The sequence below is a fragment of the Capricornis sumatraensis genome, chromosome 13 (genome assembly GCF_032405125.1).
Source record: "Capricornis sumatraensis isolate serow.1 chromosome 13, serow.2, whole genome shotgun sequence".
NCBI classification, from domain to species: domain Eukaryota; kingdom Metazoa; phylum Chordata; class Mammalia; order Artiodactyla; family Bovidae; genus Capricornis; species Capricornis sumatraensis.
In genome coordinates this window covers 48,080,674-48,099,681 of record NC_091081.1, presented here as the reverse complement: position 1 = coordinate 48,099,681, position 19,008 = coordinate 48,080,674, and the positions used below count along the sequence as shown (strand labels likewise).

The 19,008-nt window shown below is 40.5% G+C and overlaps 1 protein-coding gene across 1 annotated transcript in view; it reads right to left on the bottom strand.

Moving 5' to 3' along the window:
- MDN1 (midasin AAA ATPase 1) overlaps positions 1 to 19,008 on the bottom strand; it is a 145,385-nt gene that overhangs the window by 63,196 nt on the left and 63,181 nt on the right. Inside the window, exons 33-47 of the mRNA XM_068984913.1 lie at positions 17,819 to 17,948; positions 16,555 to 16,773; positions 15,727 to 15,924; positions 13,942 to 14,150; positions 13,148 to 13,270; positions 11,158 to 11,355; positions 10,085 to 10,192; positions 9,528 to 9,716; positions 7,282 to 7,371; positions 6,922 to 7,185; positions 6,541 to 6,802; positions 3,189 to 3,348; positions 2,369 to 2,485; positions 1,367 to 1,575; positions 297 to 445 (exon numbers count right to left, since the gene is read on the bottom strand). Of these exons, the coding sequence (XP_068841014.1) occupies positions 297 to 445; positions 1,367 to 1,575; positions 2,369 to 2,485; positions 3,189 to 3,348; positions 6,541 to 6,802; positions 6,922 to 7,185; positions 7,282 to 7,371; positions 9,528 to 9,716; positions 10,085 to 10,192; positions 11,158 to 11,355; positions 13,148 to 13,270; positions 13,942 to 14,150; positions 15,727 to 15,924; positions 16,555 to 16,773; positions 17,819 to 17,948 (2,625 nt within the window). The remainder of the gene's footprint in view (positions 1 to 296; positions 446 to 1,366; positions 1,576 to 2,368; positions 2,486 to 3,188; positions 3,349 to 6,540; positions 6,803 to 6,921; positions 7,186 to 7,281; positions 7,372 to 9,527; positions 9,717 to 10,084; positions 10,193 to 11,157; positions 11,356 to 13,147; positions 13,271 to 13,941; positions 14,151 to 15,726; positions 15,925 to 16,554; positions 16,774 to 17,818; positions 17,949 to 19,008) is intronic.

The following is a 19,008-nucleotide window of genomic DNA, read 5'->3' as shown; positions in this document are numbered from 1 at the left end:
TATCGAAAACTAGTGGAGTAATGGCGGTCTTCTAGGCTCCCTGTGATCCTCTCAACAGTCAAGACACATTTCTCAATACACAACATGACAAAATTTCACTTTTTCTGCTGAGAGGCAAGTTTCAAGGCATATTTAATCACATTTACGCTATTTTCCAGATCTGTCTGGATACCAGATCTGTTGCAGTATAACTGCAGGTGAGCTCTCTAAGGCCATTAAAGTTGCTGCCAGCAGAGTATCCTCCCACCTCCTGTAGTGTTGTACTGCAGAAAGCTGTGTCAGACACCTCACAGTACCTGCTGGTTTGCTGGGGAAGCCTGGGAGCGAACATATGCTTCCCAGCACGCTTTAAAAAATGCGCTGTCTAAGCTCAGGCCTCGCTGCAGATACTGCACGATGAGTGAGGCTGTCTGAATGAGGTTCGACACCGAGGACGCTGGAGAAGCTGTAAAGAAGAAACGGTGCCATCCATAAGCAACAGATTCTGCAAAGTCTCCAGAGAAAATGGACAAATTTCATCTTCACATCAAACTTCCACCCAGGCACTTATCTCAGAAAGCCAAGTGGACTCCAGGGGGCTCACTAGTGAACTCAGTGAACCTGCGAGAACATTCATTCACATTCGTTCCCTGCTAGCCTGCCTCCCCCACTCCCTCTCAGGGAGCAGCACATTGTGAGGAAGTGACCAGATGACTTAAACATGATAAAGCCTGGCCATATATACCCTAGACCTAAAGCTGATACACTGAGAGGGACAACATGAGCATGGAACCAAAAAGCACCATGGGCTTTGAAATCCAACTCAGTTGTCATTATTAACTGTGTGGCTTTCCCAAGTTACTCAATTTCTCTCAGTCTCATCTGTAAAATGGAAACATAGCTTGCAGAACTAATATGAGGCTTAAATAAGCAGCCAACATTGTACCTAACTGCCCTTTCTTGTATCTTTGGACATTTAGAAGAAGTAATACCTGTCTGTTTTAAACAATTCCAAGTTCCCTCTTTATTCAGCCTTCAAGAGATTCAATGATGACCGTGAAAGGTTTTCAGGACAACCTTTACCAATCTCAGTGTCAAAAGTAATATTCTTCCAACTATGGGCCTCTGACTGCATGCCTTAGAATTCCCTGGGAAGCTTCTTGATATGGTGATTCCTGTGGCTCACTCAGACCGGTGGAACCCAATCTCTTGGCGGGCAGGGGCAGGAGGAGAGTAGCCAGTACATCTGTATTATTAATAGGCTTTCTAGGTCATTTCCATCTCTATGTACACTAAATGCAAGAACTCCTAGACTAGCAGTCAAGTGGAATGACATGAATTTCCAGAGGAATAAAACCCTGCAGAGGCTGGAAGTCAAGCACCTTACCTACAACAGCACTTCGGGTCTCTGAGTGCAAAGCCAAAAGGGTGTCACACACACTGTCCCCCACCAACCCAAGGCTGTGCAGTAGGACTTTCAGATCTAGGTCATCTGGGATGCTCCCGTCCCCGTCTCCTGAAATGTAGATTTCAAGTCCACGATTCCTCATAGCTCGGGATATTTCTCCATGAACAGGATCCATTGAGAGAAAAAGTCTAGTAGTACAAGCAATTCAAAGAGGGGGAAAAAAAGACGTCAAAATCTCAGTGCAACCAACAGTGTAGCTCTGCAACACCTGGCAAGGGCAAAGCATATGTGGCTCATCACCAGGAGCTGGACACTGATGGCTCAACTCACAGACGCTGTCTTCATCTGCATTCTATCCTCTAGTTCCAAGTGCATCAATACAGCAAGTCAGCTTCTCTTTCTAAGGAACTAAGGATTGTGTATCCACCTTGAGTACTGAGGGCTGTAAAATTCTTACTCTCAGATATTCCCCAAATCAGCCAGTGCTAATGCATCATTCTAACTCATCTACACAGAGAACAAAAGAGAGCAGTGTATTCTCCAGAAACACTTAGCTTCATAATTGTCGGTGTCCATCAGCTTCTACATCTAGCTCACCCTTACCCCCCAGAACTCAACAGCTGATTCCTGCTGTTCCCTCCGTGTACCAAACCTGCTTCTTTGCCAGTTTTTCCCTTTTTCAATGAATAGCACCCCATTTACCTCATTACTCTAGCCAGAACCGTAGGTGCTATCATTGCTTCCTCCTCTTTTTAACCCACAAGCCCATCAGCAAGTCCCACTGATCTGACTTCCCTAGTGTAAGCCATCATTTTGTGCATGAACTACTAAAAAAGGCTTTTAATGGGTCTCCCTGCTTCCATCCTTCACCACCAACCCTAGGCAGGGACCTCACCTTTCTGCTGACTGAGTGTACAAATGTAAGGAGGCCCTAATACATGGCCACCTCTGATATCCAGGTTGAGACTGAGGCAGGAATACCTGAAATTGGGATGTGGTGTTACGGTGGGAGTGGATCCATCGATCATTCCTCTCTCACTAACAGTGAGGACACCTCCAGGTTCCAACAAAGCATTCAAACGATCCAGCACTGATGGGCTGCACAGAGAGAACCCAAATGGTGGACAGGCCTGAGTTCCACACTGACTGCTGCCCTGGCTCAGGCCTCTTGCTCCTCCTGACCCACCCCCAACCCCCAGCCAGAATTAAGATCTCTTAGCTGATCAAGACCCTTTTTCACTCCCTGAAGGCACACAGCCTAGAGAGTCATAAACATAACTGGATTTTAATTGAGGACATTCTGAAAACGTTCAGAATGTAGAGAAACCCATCCTCTGACCTGTACTGCGCTCACTGTGTAGGCACAGCAGCTTCATGCTTGTCCTTTTCCTTACTTTAGAATCAGGTGGTACAATTAGAATGCACATTTACTAAATGTCTGCTCTGTTATCAGATCCTCCATTATAAAAATCTGTACTTCAGAATGACCCTAACAAAAGGAAGTTTTCTGAGGTTAAATGAAAATGTGTAACTCAAAGGAAGTTTTGACTGGAAAAAATAATCCAATTTCATTAGCCTTCAGTTCAGCTCTAAACTATCTGCTAGAACGAAAATCTTGCAGCTAATGACCAACTACCATTGTTCACCACAAGGGAAAGTCTACAGAATATAGCAGAGGATGTGCTTATAGTTAAGAAAACAGTGGATTAAAAACAGTAGAGCTTCCACCTGGGTTTCTACTTTGACAAGCATATCCCAAACTTCAGTCAGACCCACTCATGATTGAACAGAAGGTCCTTACTTGCAGAAGTTAACATTGTCCATCAAAAGCCAATCTCCAGACTTCAGGGCCTGAACCAGCATGCTGTCAACCCATTCGAACGTGCCACGGCTGTGACCACTGGCTGACTGCATAAGCTTCACCCCAAAGCTTCGGAACTCCTCCACAAGTTTGGCAAATTCTGAAATGCCACAGTCATAGCACTTAATTTCAAACCAGTGCAATCAAAAACAAACAAAATAAAAAACTAAGAGCTTATTAAAAGAAGGCTGGAAATGTATGGCTCAGTTCTTAAAAGTTTCATAATAAGGTAAACAAAGGGATTTTTGTTTTTGTTTGAACAAGTAAGAAAATTAGGTTTGGGGATAGAAACTACTTCTTAAGGGCTTTCTGAATGAATGGCTAGATAAGAGTTGACTCAAAGGTGATGGAGAAGGTAAATAATCTTTACCTGTTTTAATTTCTCAAATGGCAGAAGGATAAAGCCTCCTACTTATTACTGCATTTATACCATATGAAAGTGCTATAAGTTTGCACAATGTAATTAATGTCATCAAACCAGGCTTCCTTTATAATGACCACATCATATACAGTAACAACTGGTATTTATTTACTCTATAGTTTATATAGCCCTCTCCTGGAAATTTTTCAGTTAGTCTTCCTTATTAGAAATTGATTCTAACCGTTTTTTGTATCACAAGGTAATATATTTCTGCTTCTAGCCATGAAGGATTAACAAGATTTAGACTTAACCTCACAGTGTCAACAACTAGAAAGCTGGTAAACTATATGAATCACAACTACTTTCAGACACTAGAAAACAGACAGCACAGAACTGTGACACCTAAGGGAAGGAGGCTCTATAATAGACTGGCTTTCAGCCTGAAAGTAATTTCCAGATAGCAAAGAAGGGAGAGGAAACTCAAACAGATCCCGTGATCTCACTGACTTGAGGACACAAACTGAAATTGAGGGAGATGGGGGCAACCTGAATGAGAGGCAAGATACTCAAAAGGAAAAAGTTATTCAAGGAAAGGGCTCCAGAAATCCAGAAAGAGGTCTCTGGGCCTTTGGCTCAATAATAATCTCCACATGCAAGGGAAGGCTGAAATTCCATGTGTAAAAAATTCCAAGGAAAGAACTATTACTGGGGAGCTGTGAACTGAACAATTCCCAGAGTTCACACAGGGCTGAATAACACTCCAGTTCCCAGCAATCAAAGCAGAGACCCCATGGAACACACAGGACCTTCAGAAGAGATTACACAGGGCCATGCCTCAAGAGGGGGGCTAATTTGACTTAGCATGCATACACAGGTTAAGAGTTTAGGGACTCTTAACTTCTAGGTGGGACTTCTAGGTGGCCCTAGTGAAAAAGAACACGCCTGCATGTAAGAGATGCAGGTTCGATCCCTGGGTAGGGAAGATATCCTGAAGAAGGAAATGGCAACTCACTCCAGTATTCTTGCCTGGAAAATCCCATGGACAGAGGAGCCTGGTGGGCTACAGTCCATGGGGTTGCAATGAGTCGGACACGACTTAGCTAAGATGACTCTTCTTAGCACAAGAGTCAACAGTGACTTAGCACGTAAAGGATACTCTGGCTCTGACCTTAAATAGCTTAATAACAAGCTTGAAAAGATAAAAATGATCCAAAAGCAACTCAACATCCTTACCCGCCACTCAAAGAAACCCTCAGAACACCAAAACACAGCACTTAGCAACTTGAATAAAAATGTCCAGAATCTAATAAACATAACTAGACGTATTTTCTGGTTTTTAAAGTCACTAGGTGCTGCATTCTGATGTCAACAGAGCTATTATAAAATACTCAATAAAGATTTTAAGGTAAAATATGAAACACCTAGAATATATTTTAAAAGTCATACATGTTTATCATAGAAACATTAAAATATACATAGTTTAAAAAAGAAGCTATTTTCAATCAAAAATAAAATAGTAGTAGACAAGTTTTATAGCCGGCCTTTTAGACTCTATTGATATCCCTAAGAAATTACTCACTATGAAAATAAATCCTAAATAAAAAGCAGTATTGAGAATGGGCTGTGAGAACTTACCCTAGATATTTAAATTTTAACTGACTTATGAAAGAAATATATACACACCAGATTTCAGGTTTTGAAGTCAGAGAGGCTTGGAACCAAAACCGAGTCCAAACACATCATAACAAGAAGACACTGGGCAGGTTAACCTCTATGAGCATTTATTTCCCCATGTACAAAATGGAGTTATCTTTCCTTGTAATGTGGTGTTGTGAGGGTTAAAAGTAAATATATTTTATATAGTGTCCAATACTCGGTAGGAATTCAATGGTGAGTTTACAGTCTCTAACAGTTAAAGAATATAAAGTGATATGGGGTGGGTCTAGTCACTAAGTCGTATCCGACCCTTGCGACCCTGTAGACTGTATCCTGTCAGGCTCTTCAGTCCATGAGATTTTGCAGGCAAGAATACCAGAGTGGGTTGCCATTTCCTTCTCCAGGGGGATCTTCCCAATCTAGAGATTGAACCCTGGTCTCCTGCCCTGCAGGCAGATTCTTACTGACTGAGCTACAAAATAGTGATATATGACTTCATTAAATATATCTAATAATTAATTTGAATGAATGAGTAAAGAATTTCAAATTCAAATGCTGAGTTTGAATTGGAACATGATAGATCAAATCAGTAATGAAATCACTGTCTTAAGAAAGTAAACGATTTGACCCAGAGCCACAGATACAGTGTTGATGCAGCTAAAAGATGGTGGTCATTTCTTCATCCCTAGGGAATCCACTATTCCTAGGGAATAACTAAGGATTCCTTATGAATAACCCATTATGAGCAGGTTTTGGAAATAAAGGATGGCAATCTTAGTGACAGGCTTCAACTTTTAATCAATTCTCCCCTACCAGCCAAAAAGCTGCACTACAAGATGAGAGCTGAATGATTCCAGATCAACTAAGGAATTTCTTCCACCTTCTATACAAAATGAATAAACACATCCAAGCTATTAATTTAGACTTCTATTCTTCAGTTTAAAAATACTCAATTTTTTGAGAAATTATTAATAAGTTTAAAAAACAGGCCGACAAAAAATAAAACCAGATTTACATGTGGTTGATTACTCACAAAATAAGTCAAACTAAGTAATCAATTTCTTTACTTTGCTTAGGATCACCAATTCTTAATAGTTTACATCAGCTTCACTTTACTTTCTAGGAAACTTTCTATTTCAAAACCTTGATTGTTAATAATCTAATCATCAAATTCATTTTAAAAGTTGTGGACATTGCACGTACAAATGTATTACCTCTGGGTGGACATTCTATGGGCAATGCCAAATGATGATACACATACCCAAAGAGACATACCTGCCTTGGAGTAGGAGTTGATTTTGTTGTTGAGTCTCTGCATAAGCAGTAACACTGCTTCCAGCTTGTTGACAATCTCCATCGTGACACCTTTACCACCTTCCCCAAGAAACCTGGGCTTATACGTCAGAAGGAAATGACTCCAGGCTCGCAGCACCACTTCTGCGTCGTCAGCACTGACAAGAAGGCTGTCCCTTACCAGGGCCCTAACTGTGCCCTCCACCTTCGCAAGGAGCTGCCTCCACGGCCGAGTAAGATCAACCTACAATTTCCAGAGCACATGAACGCAGCAGTCAGTGGCCACTGCTACCGTAGCAACCCCAACACAGAAGACCGCACTGTTTAGTGCCCTGCCTAAAAATACAGAGGCAGATCAGTTACCTGCTCAAATCCGCCCAGAAGCTCCGTAGTGTCCATTGCACTGTTCACGGCCATGATCTTCAAAGTGTGACCAGTAAGGTGTGCCAGGAGCTGAACCAAGCTGGTCTTGCCCACTGAGGCTGGCCCCACGAGGATGACCATCCAGCTCATTTGTACACACTTCATAACTGACTCCAGTGACTGTAAAGACTGGTGCAGGAGCGACAGGGGATGGCAGGTCGGTGGAGGAACATAGCTGCCACGGGAAAGCACTGAGTAGCCCAGCTGAAAAAGACAGCCCAGTGAGATTTCACAAGTGTGCCTGGAGTGGGAGCCAAAGCCAGAGAGGACTGTGGAAGAGCATCAGCCTATTTGCCTCACCTGAACATCATAGGGAGTGATGTGCAACAGCCTGGTTCCCATGTACGGGTTGGAACTTGAATTAAACACATCCTTGAACACAGCAATGACCTAAAGGAAGATGATGATAAAATTAAAATGCAAATCATTACATCAAATTCTGGGCCAAACCTTCCAGAATAAACACTAGTAAATATGAACAGCAATATGAAAATCACAATATTGTGAGTTATTACCCTTTTGAATTTTCCTATTGAAAAAGATTGCATTTATTTAATTCTTCAGAAGGAAATAAATGGAAGCTCAAGAAAAGAGCAATAATCTCAAATTATGAGATTCCAGAGAGAATATACCATAAATTAAAACAGAGCCATGGAAACTACGGCAGATCTCAAAATAAAATATTAATTTGTTTTCAAGAAGGTAGAAGACAGAAGCATGAAGTTTATGGAGAACAATGGCCATCATTTCCTGATACCTGCCATGTGCCAAACATTATATTAGGTGCTTTAATAGATTATTTCTGATCCAAATACCCTCTCAAAATATTTCTATTTCCATTTTATGGATATGGCAATTATATTCACACAAGTTAGGTGATTTGCTCATAGATGGTAACTGAATTTAAATACAAGCCTGTCTGACTGGAAAAGCACTGTTATCCCTCTAAATGTTTATGCAGAAAAGCATTATTTCTGTATTTACATTTATTTGTCCCTTCCTTAGCAGCAAGACTGTTAAAAACTTTTTGCTAATAGTATTCTTTCTTGCATTTCTTTTAAAAATCTAAGAGATGAGGATGTATAAAAATCACTAATTTAGCCCACAGCAGCAGCAAAGATTGCTGCCACCCAAAGTATTTACGATAAGCAGTGCATTCAGACAAAATAGCAGTACTCATACTAATCAATGTACATTGGAGTGAAAATAAAAACAATAAAGACAAAGACACGATGAGTGTTACATACTAAGAGCCGAAAAGCAGCACAGAAGAAAATGCTCCCTCCTGGGTCTGGGTAATTTTTGACCTTATATTTCACTCTAAAGCATACCATCTCCTCTCTCTGATGCTATACCAGAGTTAAAAACTACAAATTACTTTTACAACCTTTCTCCTTCTACTATTTTTCTTAACTTTTCTTTTCCTCTCAGAAAACATTTGGTCAACTAAAACAACTGAATTGAAGGAGTGGTGGAAACATTCCACACTACCCTACAGTAACTCATCATCTGACCAACATCAATTACTCAACACTGGCCAGTCTGGCCAGTTAACATACTAGAGTAAGTTGATAAAGAAATTAAAATACCAACTGATGATAGGTGAATTATATAAAGTTGCATTAATTTAAAAAAGTGAACTGAATATTTTGTCCTAGTATAAAGACTGAAAGCCACTCACATGTAACACATGAGTTGTTGATGCTGGGCTGGATTCTGGATATCACATAAACAAGGATCTGTGCTCTCAGCAGCACAACCAAAGTGTCTGAAAGCCACATGTGCCATGGACAGCCACATCTTCACATTTCTGTTTCTAACTCACATGAATTTGTAAACTACTTTGTTACTTTGCTTGGGAGCAATTGTGATACAGAAGAAGAAATAGCAAGCATAGTGGAAAGGTCTGGGCTGGAGAGCTGGCTCTGCCACTCAAAACACGGAGACTCCATGACTGAGCCTTGGATCCTCATCTGTAAGAGGTCATGACAGTGTCTCCTAACTGCAGCTATTGTGAAACTTTCCATGAACTGCATTTTAAATACCACAAAGCAAAATTCATCCATTATTACAGTTTACTAAGTGAGGAATTCTGGTGTTATTTTCTCCTTATGAAGGGGTATTTTTTACTTTCATTTAGATACAGAATATCCTCCCTTTTGTCTATTTATACTTTCTAGATTGAGTATTTTGCAATTGGACATTTATTTAAAGGTAGAAAACCCTCCTCTTCTACTTGTTATCACCTCTCTCCTCCTGCTTCTCATCTTTGTGCCTGGAACCAAGGTGATGAGGACCAAGCCTTTATTATTGCAAGGTGATACTGTTTAAGGTAAGTGATCATGGAAATGTTGATAGGTAAGCAAACTGTGTCCTCTAAAGCAAACTACACTATGAGACTCTGAGACAGATTAAGTTTTTGTTTCTGCCCTTAATTTCTGAATTTCCAAGCTGCGTTACTGAGTTTGGTACTGTTGATGCAAGTACATCATTTCTCTCCCTCAGGGAGAAATCAAAGAAACACAAAGAGCAAGCATGAAACTCACCTTTTCTTTATCTTCCTTGGTTCTCATTCTCTCACCATAGACCAAAAACACATGCTGACCAGGATCATAACACCCAGGGGACTGGTCAACTAGCATCAACTGACACCAGCGGAAAAGGTCGCGGAGGTTGAATTCCCAAGGTCCTCCTATTTGCCCCCAATTCTTCTCAACGGTTACTTCATGATCAATCTGAAAAGAAAACACCCTTACTGGGAAGCACCTCCCACCGCTTGGGACTGCATTAAGTACTATCAACACAGTGCAAGTGCACACATAATCTGAAACAGATTAACAGGCTGGATCCAGATGTCTCTTCCCGACTCAGGCTTCTCGATGCCAGGAATACCCTGTAAGCATTATAAAAATGATATATGCAACAGGCCTGAATTACTGTAACTCTCAAATGAGTAGCTTGCCTTCCACTAGGAACTTTTAGAGTTCTATATGATTTACATCAGTTGTAGAGACTGATAATGAGGCAGGCATTCCATATTGAGAAAACAGTGATTCAAACAAGCCAGAAATATAAAGAACAATTAATGCACATAGGTACTTACTTGGTTGTTGAAAGCAACCATTTTTTTAACAATATTTTTGTCAATGGCTGGAAACAGAGTACTGGCGATGAACTCCATGTCTATTACTGTCAGGGGATCCACAAAGACCTAGAAAATCCACAAATACCATGAGAAAAACACCACCATTTCTCCTTACCAAACATGACTGCCATGACGTACGCAGTATTTTTATTTAACACCAAAGGAACAATGCCTTAGAAATATATATATCTCCGTTACAGAAATTTCTTTTCTTGCATTCTCAGGGTATGGAATCATATAAAATCTTCGAAATACAGAGCAGAGGGTTTTCTTGTTAGCTTTATTCTAATGGTTTAGAGAAAGATACCTGCAATTAATATTTTAAGAATATTTGTAATTTTAATCTATTATGTAAAATTCTCTCAAATATCTGGATGGTAAGTATACAACATTCATTTTTAAATTTGATCAACTTCTCAACAGTTTTGAAATTTTTCATATAAACTTCTTAAAAGATACTTAGTAAAGTCTTAATTACCAAGAAAAGAACATTAAAGAAAGCTAACATCTAGAGGCATTTCCAAGCCACTACTTTGAAAAAAGATGTTAAAATAAGTGTATGCACACACACACACACACACACACTGCTGTGGCAATAAAAAAAGATACAACTATTAATGGTGATTGACTTTGGCATGAAAATATTGGATTTTTTATTTTTCATGGTAGTTTTTCATACTTCTCTGAGATTAATGCACTATTCTTATTATAAAATAATTTTTTAATGTTCTAACAGACACTTAAAAAGATTGGCCTTAATCCTTGGGCACAATAATAGAATCCTCAAGATGGTGGTGATCTTGCTTTCCTCCAACTGCTAACACACCAGGTTCTCTTAAACCTAAGATAAAGGACTCACACCAGGAGAGAAAAGATGACAGCAATCAGTCACACTAACAGCCATCACATCCAGACATGAAATCGAGAAGTAGACTATTACACTGAGCCTGTCTCATCCTCCTAGTGGGCACCCTCATAGCTATTATCACCCCTGGGACCACCTTTGGTTTTTGGGCAACAGTAAATCTTACCTGAGTGAATCTATTTAGGAAAGACCTGGGCAAGCCCTTCCTTCCGCCTCCTTGTCTAAAAGGATTTTGACAGCCAAAAATCTTGGTTTTCTCATGCTGCACTTGAAAGCTCATTCCTAACTCAGGAACATAGATTTCTCCTCGGTGGTCAAAACAAGCATTGAGTCCTTCCAAGACTGACTGAGAAGCCAGGTTAAGCTATTTGGAGAAAAAAGCGCATATTTATTTTATATGCTATTCAGCTAGAACAAAAAACACAGGAATAATACACATGAAAAGTAGTCTTATCTTCAACAGGGATAGGGACGGAGTTCAAACAACACTGGTAACACTGTGTTTGTTCAGCTGAAATGACATGTATTCAGTCTACTATTAATAGTTCATCTATATGTTAGAGAAATTTGGGGTGTATAAAATAGCAATAATTTTTAAGTAAACTGAATAGTCAGACTAAATTCTTTAAAAGCAGTTAAATTAGTCTCAAAAATTAGGCTGTATCTGTTACCTGCTCCTATATTGGCCTGCTTTATAAATTATAGCTTACCAATACAAAGATATCTCATGCTTAAATATCTGGGAATTTTTAAAGGAAGAAGCTAGCTAGCACTTTACATACTTAAATAAGTAAACATCCTTTCTCAATCAAGTAAATCTGAATAAAATCTCCAAACGGTTTTCAAAGTCATGATATAAACCACATAATGTGGATCTAATGATGCCAACAGTTTTGTGAATAACAAGTATGATTTGTGTGTGTCCCAGAAATGAAAAGAGCTGAAATGGAGCTAACCTCACCTGAGTTAGAGCTCAGGGGTGTGAAGTATCGGTGGTTTTTAGATAACATGGAAAAACTCAACTGTGAAATGTGAATCAATAAAATGCAAATGAGCCAAGAATCAGATTATATTAGAATTTCAAGTGCCACGTTTACACAAGTACTCAAAGCACAAACTCTGCTATATACCTTCATACGGGTCAAGTTCTAAAAGCTGCTCTTACATAATGACTTCAAGTCCAGGTTGCCTAGTAGTCCCTACATGCATTTCCACAAAATATGATTCAGTCAACAGTCTCAAGCTTTGAAACCAGGCATTTTCTTTTTTTTTTTCTGATTAATGGTTATCCTATGAGGTATCTTTCACCAAAAATTCAGCAGGGGGTGGGGGGTGGGGGGTGGGAGGGAAGGTTGGGGAGACTGGCAAATCTGTCCCTCTCTTTAATCTCTTCTCAAGATGAGTAGGAAGCAGCTCAGTAGAAAAGGAATCCCATGGCAGTCCTGTCACCGCAGACTCAACGGGGTATGAATCTAGGGAACCTGTTGGGGCCTGTGTCAGAAGTGATCTGTGGTGCTTTCACCACTAATTATCATTTAACCTGCACCACTACTTGCTCGCCCTTTCCTGAACACACCAAAGTAACTCAGTTCTTTGGGCCACCACCTTAAATTTTTTATTCTGTGCAGCACATCTCCCTTCTCTCTCTAGCTGCCTGTCAGTTATAGAGACCCAGCACTTACGTGTCTCATGGTGCACTCTGTTCTTCTGGTCACTGTCTACCCCCGACCTGCACGTGTAACACTGACTGCTTTCTCACCAGAGTTTTGTGTGGCTCTTCCTACTATAACCTTCCCCAACCTTTCGGCTGAAATGAAGTGGTCTGGCACTATTTGTAAACTATGTTTATCTCTGAAAATAAATAGAAACACAGCAAGCCTACCACAGACTAGAGAATAAAATTAGTGAAGAGGCGCTGTTTTTCTGGAGGCTAGTTCCCCAAAGTAGGAGAGTCTGCCGGTGATATGCAGAGGGGCTTCCGTACGTGCTTTTCCATTTTCCTTACTCGTAAAAGAAACCACAGAGGATTCTTTTCACTGGAGGATTTGTCTTTACTAGCCAACAACAACGTGCAAAATGCCCGCGAGTCATGCAAACTCTGCCCTGCTCCTCCCACATCTGATCCTATCTGCTGGCCTGGTGGGCTGTCCTCTCACCTCATCCAGCACCACCCAGTGGCCTGCCTTCAGGGCTGCCAGCAAGGGGCCATCACGCCAGGCAAACTCTCCTCCCTTGCCACCCTCAACAGGCAGATCAGCTCCAAACAGGTCTGTGATGTCCTATGAGAAGAAAAAGAAGTGAGGGGAAGCCAACATTATAAAAATTAACTAGATCCCAAGACCCCAAGTCTAAAATGATACTTAGGCCTCACGCCACTTCTTATTCTTATACCCAATAGAGAACTAATCAATTTCACAATCAGGAGCCCAGGAGCACCTTCTCATCACAGCACTCTAAGAATCTATCAACTAGAGTCCTAGATGACAGTTTTCAACTTTGGCTGTGCTTGAAAACAAACTGGTGAGCTTAAAAAACACCAAAACAATGCCTAGGCTCTGCTCCCAGACCCTATCCCAGAAGATTCCAATTTGTCATCTCTGTCCCCTAGTTTCATAAGACTGTTTAAAAGTCATTTTATCTGCAATTAATTTCTTTAGAAAGGACAAAGACAAACAGGTTATATTACAATAAATACCAAAGTGGGTGATTCTATCTCAAAACAGAGTTAGAGTAAAGCATCTAGAGAGACTAATACTACAGGTATCATCTATTAATGAACATGGATGGAGGGAGAATAAGGTTTGTAGATAATGTTGCTGCGATATTCATCACCAAGAAATATTTGGGGCTCTGATAACTTCATAATTATTTCTGACTAGGAAACACTATAATGGATAAAGATATCACTCCCTATACTTATCCCCATCAGCTGCAGCATGATGAAGCTTACCGTCTGCTCTGACAAGTTGATTCGGACAAGCGTGTTGCCTGAAGCCCTGGCTAAGGCTCCCACCAAGCTGGTCTTGCCCACACCAGGGGAGCCCTCCAGTAGGATGGGTTTGTTCAGTTTGGTAGCTCTTAAGAGCCTCTGGGCATTCATAGCTGTGGTGCCTGCACTGAGCGCATAGTCGGCGATATTATTCCCATGCAAGAGAGGGCCTGAAGTGGAGAAAAGTCACATATAAGCTGGCCATCACACAAAATCATATATATATATATATATATATATATCAACTGGAGATTAGAAAAATCCACCAAGTAGACTGTCAGTCAGTGAAGTACCGTCTGTGGTGAAAATGCTTAACCTTATTTCAATATATTTTCTCACTTCTGAGTTCATAAAGTGCCTTCCAACAACAACCAGCAGCAAGCTTTTTTCATCTGTGATGACCACACTTATGTCTATACACAGGTCAGAACTACAAGCATGCATCTTTGCATATTTCCTTTCACAACCTATACCTGGAATCACGACTCCGTCTGCTTGTACAATTTACCCTGTACTTGTATTTTCCTAAAACTCAAGCAGAAGCTAGGCATACAGGCCAGATGGTTCCACATAAACAATTTCATTCAAGGTTTTAAGCCACCAGATAATTCAGGATGCATCTTGTAGCTGAAGTGCAGGACTAATACCAGTCTTATAGGGCTTAATATTTATGCACTATGTCTTCTGGAAGAAGTTTCAGACTGGTACATCAGTTTGTAGTGGAGCTAGAAAAGCATTTATTTTCTCAGCTATGAAAGCAGAAGCAAGGACTATCCAAGTCCCAAGCCACAAGCACTCAGCTCCTACATGAGAGAACTGAATACCACCATGATGGCTTCAGGAAGGGATCTAATAGCTAGATCACAAGGGCCACATCAGAGATGAAAACAGTACCACTGATGAGGGAGAGGGAAAGGGGCAATGTTCTTCAGCCAGGAAGCTGGGCTGGTTTAGTTCATCACTGAACCCCCACAATTCTGTGTATTCTTGGAGCCCAACAATTATTAACACAGAGAAGAAGGAGGGACAAGAAATAAGTCGCTCAGTCGTGTCCGATTCTTTGCGACCCCGTGGACTGTAGCCCACCAGGCTTCTCTGTTCATGGGATTCTCCAGGAAAGAGTACTGGAGTGGGTTGCCATTTCCTTCTCCAGAAATGACTCTGCTAGAGAAGCAATAATCCAAAAAGTCATGAGTACCCTGGAAAGATATTTAACTACTTTATTTAAATATTTGACAGAGGCAATCTAATAAGAGCAAGGATTATAACTTAAATCCACTTGCATTTCCCACTTAACCACTCATTTACTCATCCATCTCTCATTTTCTGAATGTCTATGACTGTTAGGCTACATGATAGATGCCAGGGACAGGAAGGTGAGTGACATAATGCCTGCCCTCAAGGGTACACAAAACTGTTTTTGTAAAAGGTGATAAGGTTCTATGGTTGAAACATTATGGGCTGAATCACCACTTTAGGAAAGGTCTTATTTTGAGCACTAATACAAGAATAAGTGCATTTTATGGGACAATTTATTCATATATCAGACTATATTATCTATTTCTGCATGCCAGTTATATATATTTTAACCACCCACACAATAATGATTATACCAAGTCAGATTCTAACTCAGTTATCTAGTTCCAAAGGAATCATGAGTATGATACACTAAAATTAAAAGTCACAATGAAAGTCAACTATCTAGGAACCACAAGAGAATCTTCATTTATTTAAGATCATTCTTACCCCTTGGTATAAAAAATGGATGAATTCCCCACAGGTTATCTAACCCAGTGAATTCTGTGTCTTTGAGTCTGTCATAAATCTTCAATTCGTTTTTCTGACTTTCTGTAAGTCGGCCTATCTTGGAAACTTTCTTGATTAGGAATTTCAGACATTCTCTGCGAGCCAAGAGTGCCGTACCAAACCCAGAGGAAGTTACCCCTAGAAGAAAGAGGATCAGTCCATCAAATGACAGCAGGGTACCAAGTTTTACAACCGTGCAGCCGGAGTTCTAGGTGAACTACAATAGCCAATGTAAGCAGCCCTAAGAAGTATGACTCCCTGCTCCCCCAAAACCATCAGATCATCAATTCAACAGCAGCTTATTCAGTAAGCACTCCAGTAACGCCATGATAAACTAGCCTGGAGAAGAGAGCAACCAGTGTGGTATTACTTTTAGTCATGTGGGCTTGTATTTCTAATTTTCACAGCTGAAAAAAGACTTAACTATTACATTTAATAAACTGTAGTAAACTTAAAACTACACGATTCCAGCCGATTAACTCTAAATGAGTGTGTTAAGAAATACCATGTTAAATTCTTCAAGAGCATTACCAGCAGTCTTCTATCAGAATCACTATTTCATGCTTACTAATCCCTGGTCTGTAAGCAGTGAAAAGTTTTCTCCACTCTTTTATAACAATCGCCTCCCAAAAATAGTAAAATGAGAATCACTGTGAGTCTTGGAAATGTTAACATAAATCTGTACACAGCCCCTGGCTCAGAGGTCTGGGCCTGCTCCATCTCATGGTCCCCTCTAGCCTAACCCCTTGTTCTCACCAGCCCACATACCTGAGCCGATTCCATCTATGTACACTAGGCACGCGGCATGGACAAAAGATGTCACCGTGGAGATGGTCTCCTGTCTTTCCAAAGCAGCTTCCTCCCCCATCGTGTTCATGAAGTTGACCCAGGACAGGATATCTCTGATACTGACCACACACCTTCGACCAAACTCCTGGTGGGTCAGCCAGTCAATGAAATCCAGCATCACCTCAGCTATGTCAGCCCCTAAGACACAAGGAAGCATAGAGGTTTGGAAGACCTATTTAGGAAGACTCCAGAATGGGGCTTTGCAACCTGGGGCCCATAGATGGTCTTTTTCTAAGAAAACGAGGTCCACAACTTTAATCACATTTCCATAGGGTTCAATGAACAGCATTCTACCCCTACCCCCAAACAAACAAAAACCAGAAAGAAAACTTGAGAATTAAAGTCTCTAAGAACATGCCCTGAAAACTGCTCCAAGAAATAAAGTATTCATAAATGTCAGTCTCAAAGAAGCAGATATCCTTTCACATTCTTTAAGAAAGAGGGGAAAGTGATCCAGACACTACTTGGATTAGGGCATGTATTAAGGCTCAGACCAGATCTAGGTCCTAAATTTAGGCTGTTTGATGCCAAGAATATGGAAACATCAAGGCAATCAACGCTCAATTAACAGAGAGAGGGGAAAAAAAGATGTTTTGGCTCTCACTGAATATTCTAAGAATTGTTAAACCTAGATTATAAGTATATGGTAGCTTTTAAAATACTACTCTATTTCATTTGTGTTTGAGAATTTTCATAATAAAAAGAAGTTTTAAAGCGAAATAATATGTTAGCTGACAACTACTGAAAAAACACATCTAAAAATTCTATAACATTTTCTAAAGGTGATAATCACTAAAATTTAAACCACATTTTCCTGGGAATTACACGGTGGTTTAGTGATTGATCCCTGGTTGGGGAACTCAAGCCATATGGCACAGCCAAGTAAAAAAACCTGTATTTATTTCCCTTATTTTTAGCCAACAAATATTATATATTTTATAATAACCAATCTTATTATAAAGATAGCCAAAGGGTGAAACCATCAGAAAGCTAAACTTTAGTAACCCTGGTGAAGGAGCGATACTTTAGTAGAAGGCACCAGGCTAGAATTTTCCTTAGATCTATTCGTCCCCATTTCTCCTTAGAACATACCATATGCACATACTACTAATGTCCCACTCCCTTCGTTCCAACACACAGCTTCTCTGCCCCACTACCACCCCACACCCCTGAATACTCTCACCTTTATGATCTGTTCTACCCAGAGATAATCCTGGACGAAGATTACGGCTGATGATCTGAATTAAATCTTCACGCCTTGTGCTTTGAGGGCACCATATTTCCGTAAAGCGGTTTCTTAAGGCAGGAGATAGCTACAAAGAACACAAATTCTAGTGTGAATATCTGCGAGGAAAGTTAGAAAACAAATCTTCTGACTGTTGGCTGCAAATCTGTCAAGTACCTGGAGCTTCTTTTCTTACCTCTTCTACTATCTATAATTTATTGAACACCTATTTGTCCTGGCTCCTAACACATGTCATCTCATTAATCTCCGCCACACTCCCTAAACTCATATTCCCATCACTCTCTTTATAATCATGGTAGAGAACTTCAAGGTCTCATGGAGTCCGTGCTCCAAGGAGGATTCCAGCCCCAGTAGATGATTCCCAAATCCCAACCCCTTCCCCAAAGCAGAGGCCCTTCCCTTTACTTTCTCTTCATCTACTTTAACCAGTGGCTTAGAAGAAGTAAATGCTATCCTCCCACAGGGGAGAGCTGTCTGAAGTAGAGGGAGAAAACTTGGATATGGCTCAAAGGGAGTGAAAGGTAAAGAGGTGAATATTTACTGCCTATATGACAATGAACAGTTTAGTCCTCCAGTCTCAAGAGCCTTTGCCTCAGTCTGGATTCTCTTACCCTTCCCCTAAGTCAGATAACCCCCATTCACAACAGTGCACCAATGATTTCCTTTTACTGGACAACTGGATCAACATCGTACTTTTGTCTACCTGGCCGAGCACAGCAGGACCACATGCTGCTCAGCACCATCCTGGCTCAGCCAGGCCCCAGTTCCAGGATCCCAACTCTGTCCGAAGTAAGGCATGCAAACCAAAAGGTAGCTTTCCTTTCGGTAAAAGTTGGCAATCTCTGTCCAAAAAAACTCAAGCAAACCTGCCAGGCAAGTTAACACACACAACTTTGAAATCAGATCTTTCTGTGTTACTTCCACTTGCCAAGAAGCCTATTTTCATATTTTGTTTGAAACTGTGACGTATTTTATTTCTTCTCAGTACATTTCTCGAAACACAGTGATCATCTTTTTTCTCATACTACTGAGGAAAAATAGGTCTCAAAAATCAATTTCACATTCCAGGGGCCCACCAAGTTACCGAGAATCTTAATAGCTTTTACTCCTGATCAATCTGTTTCTTC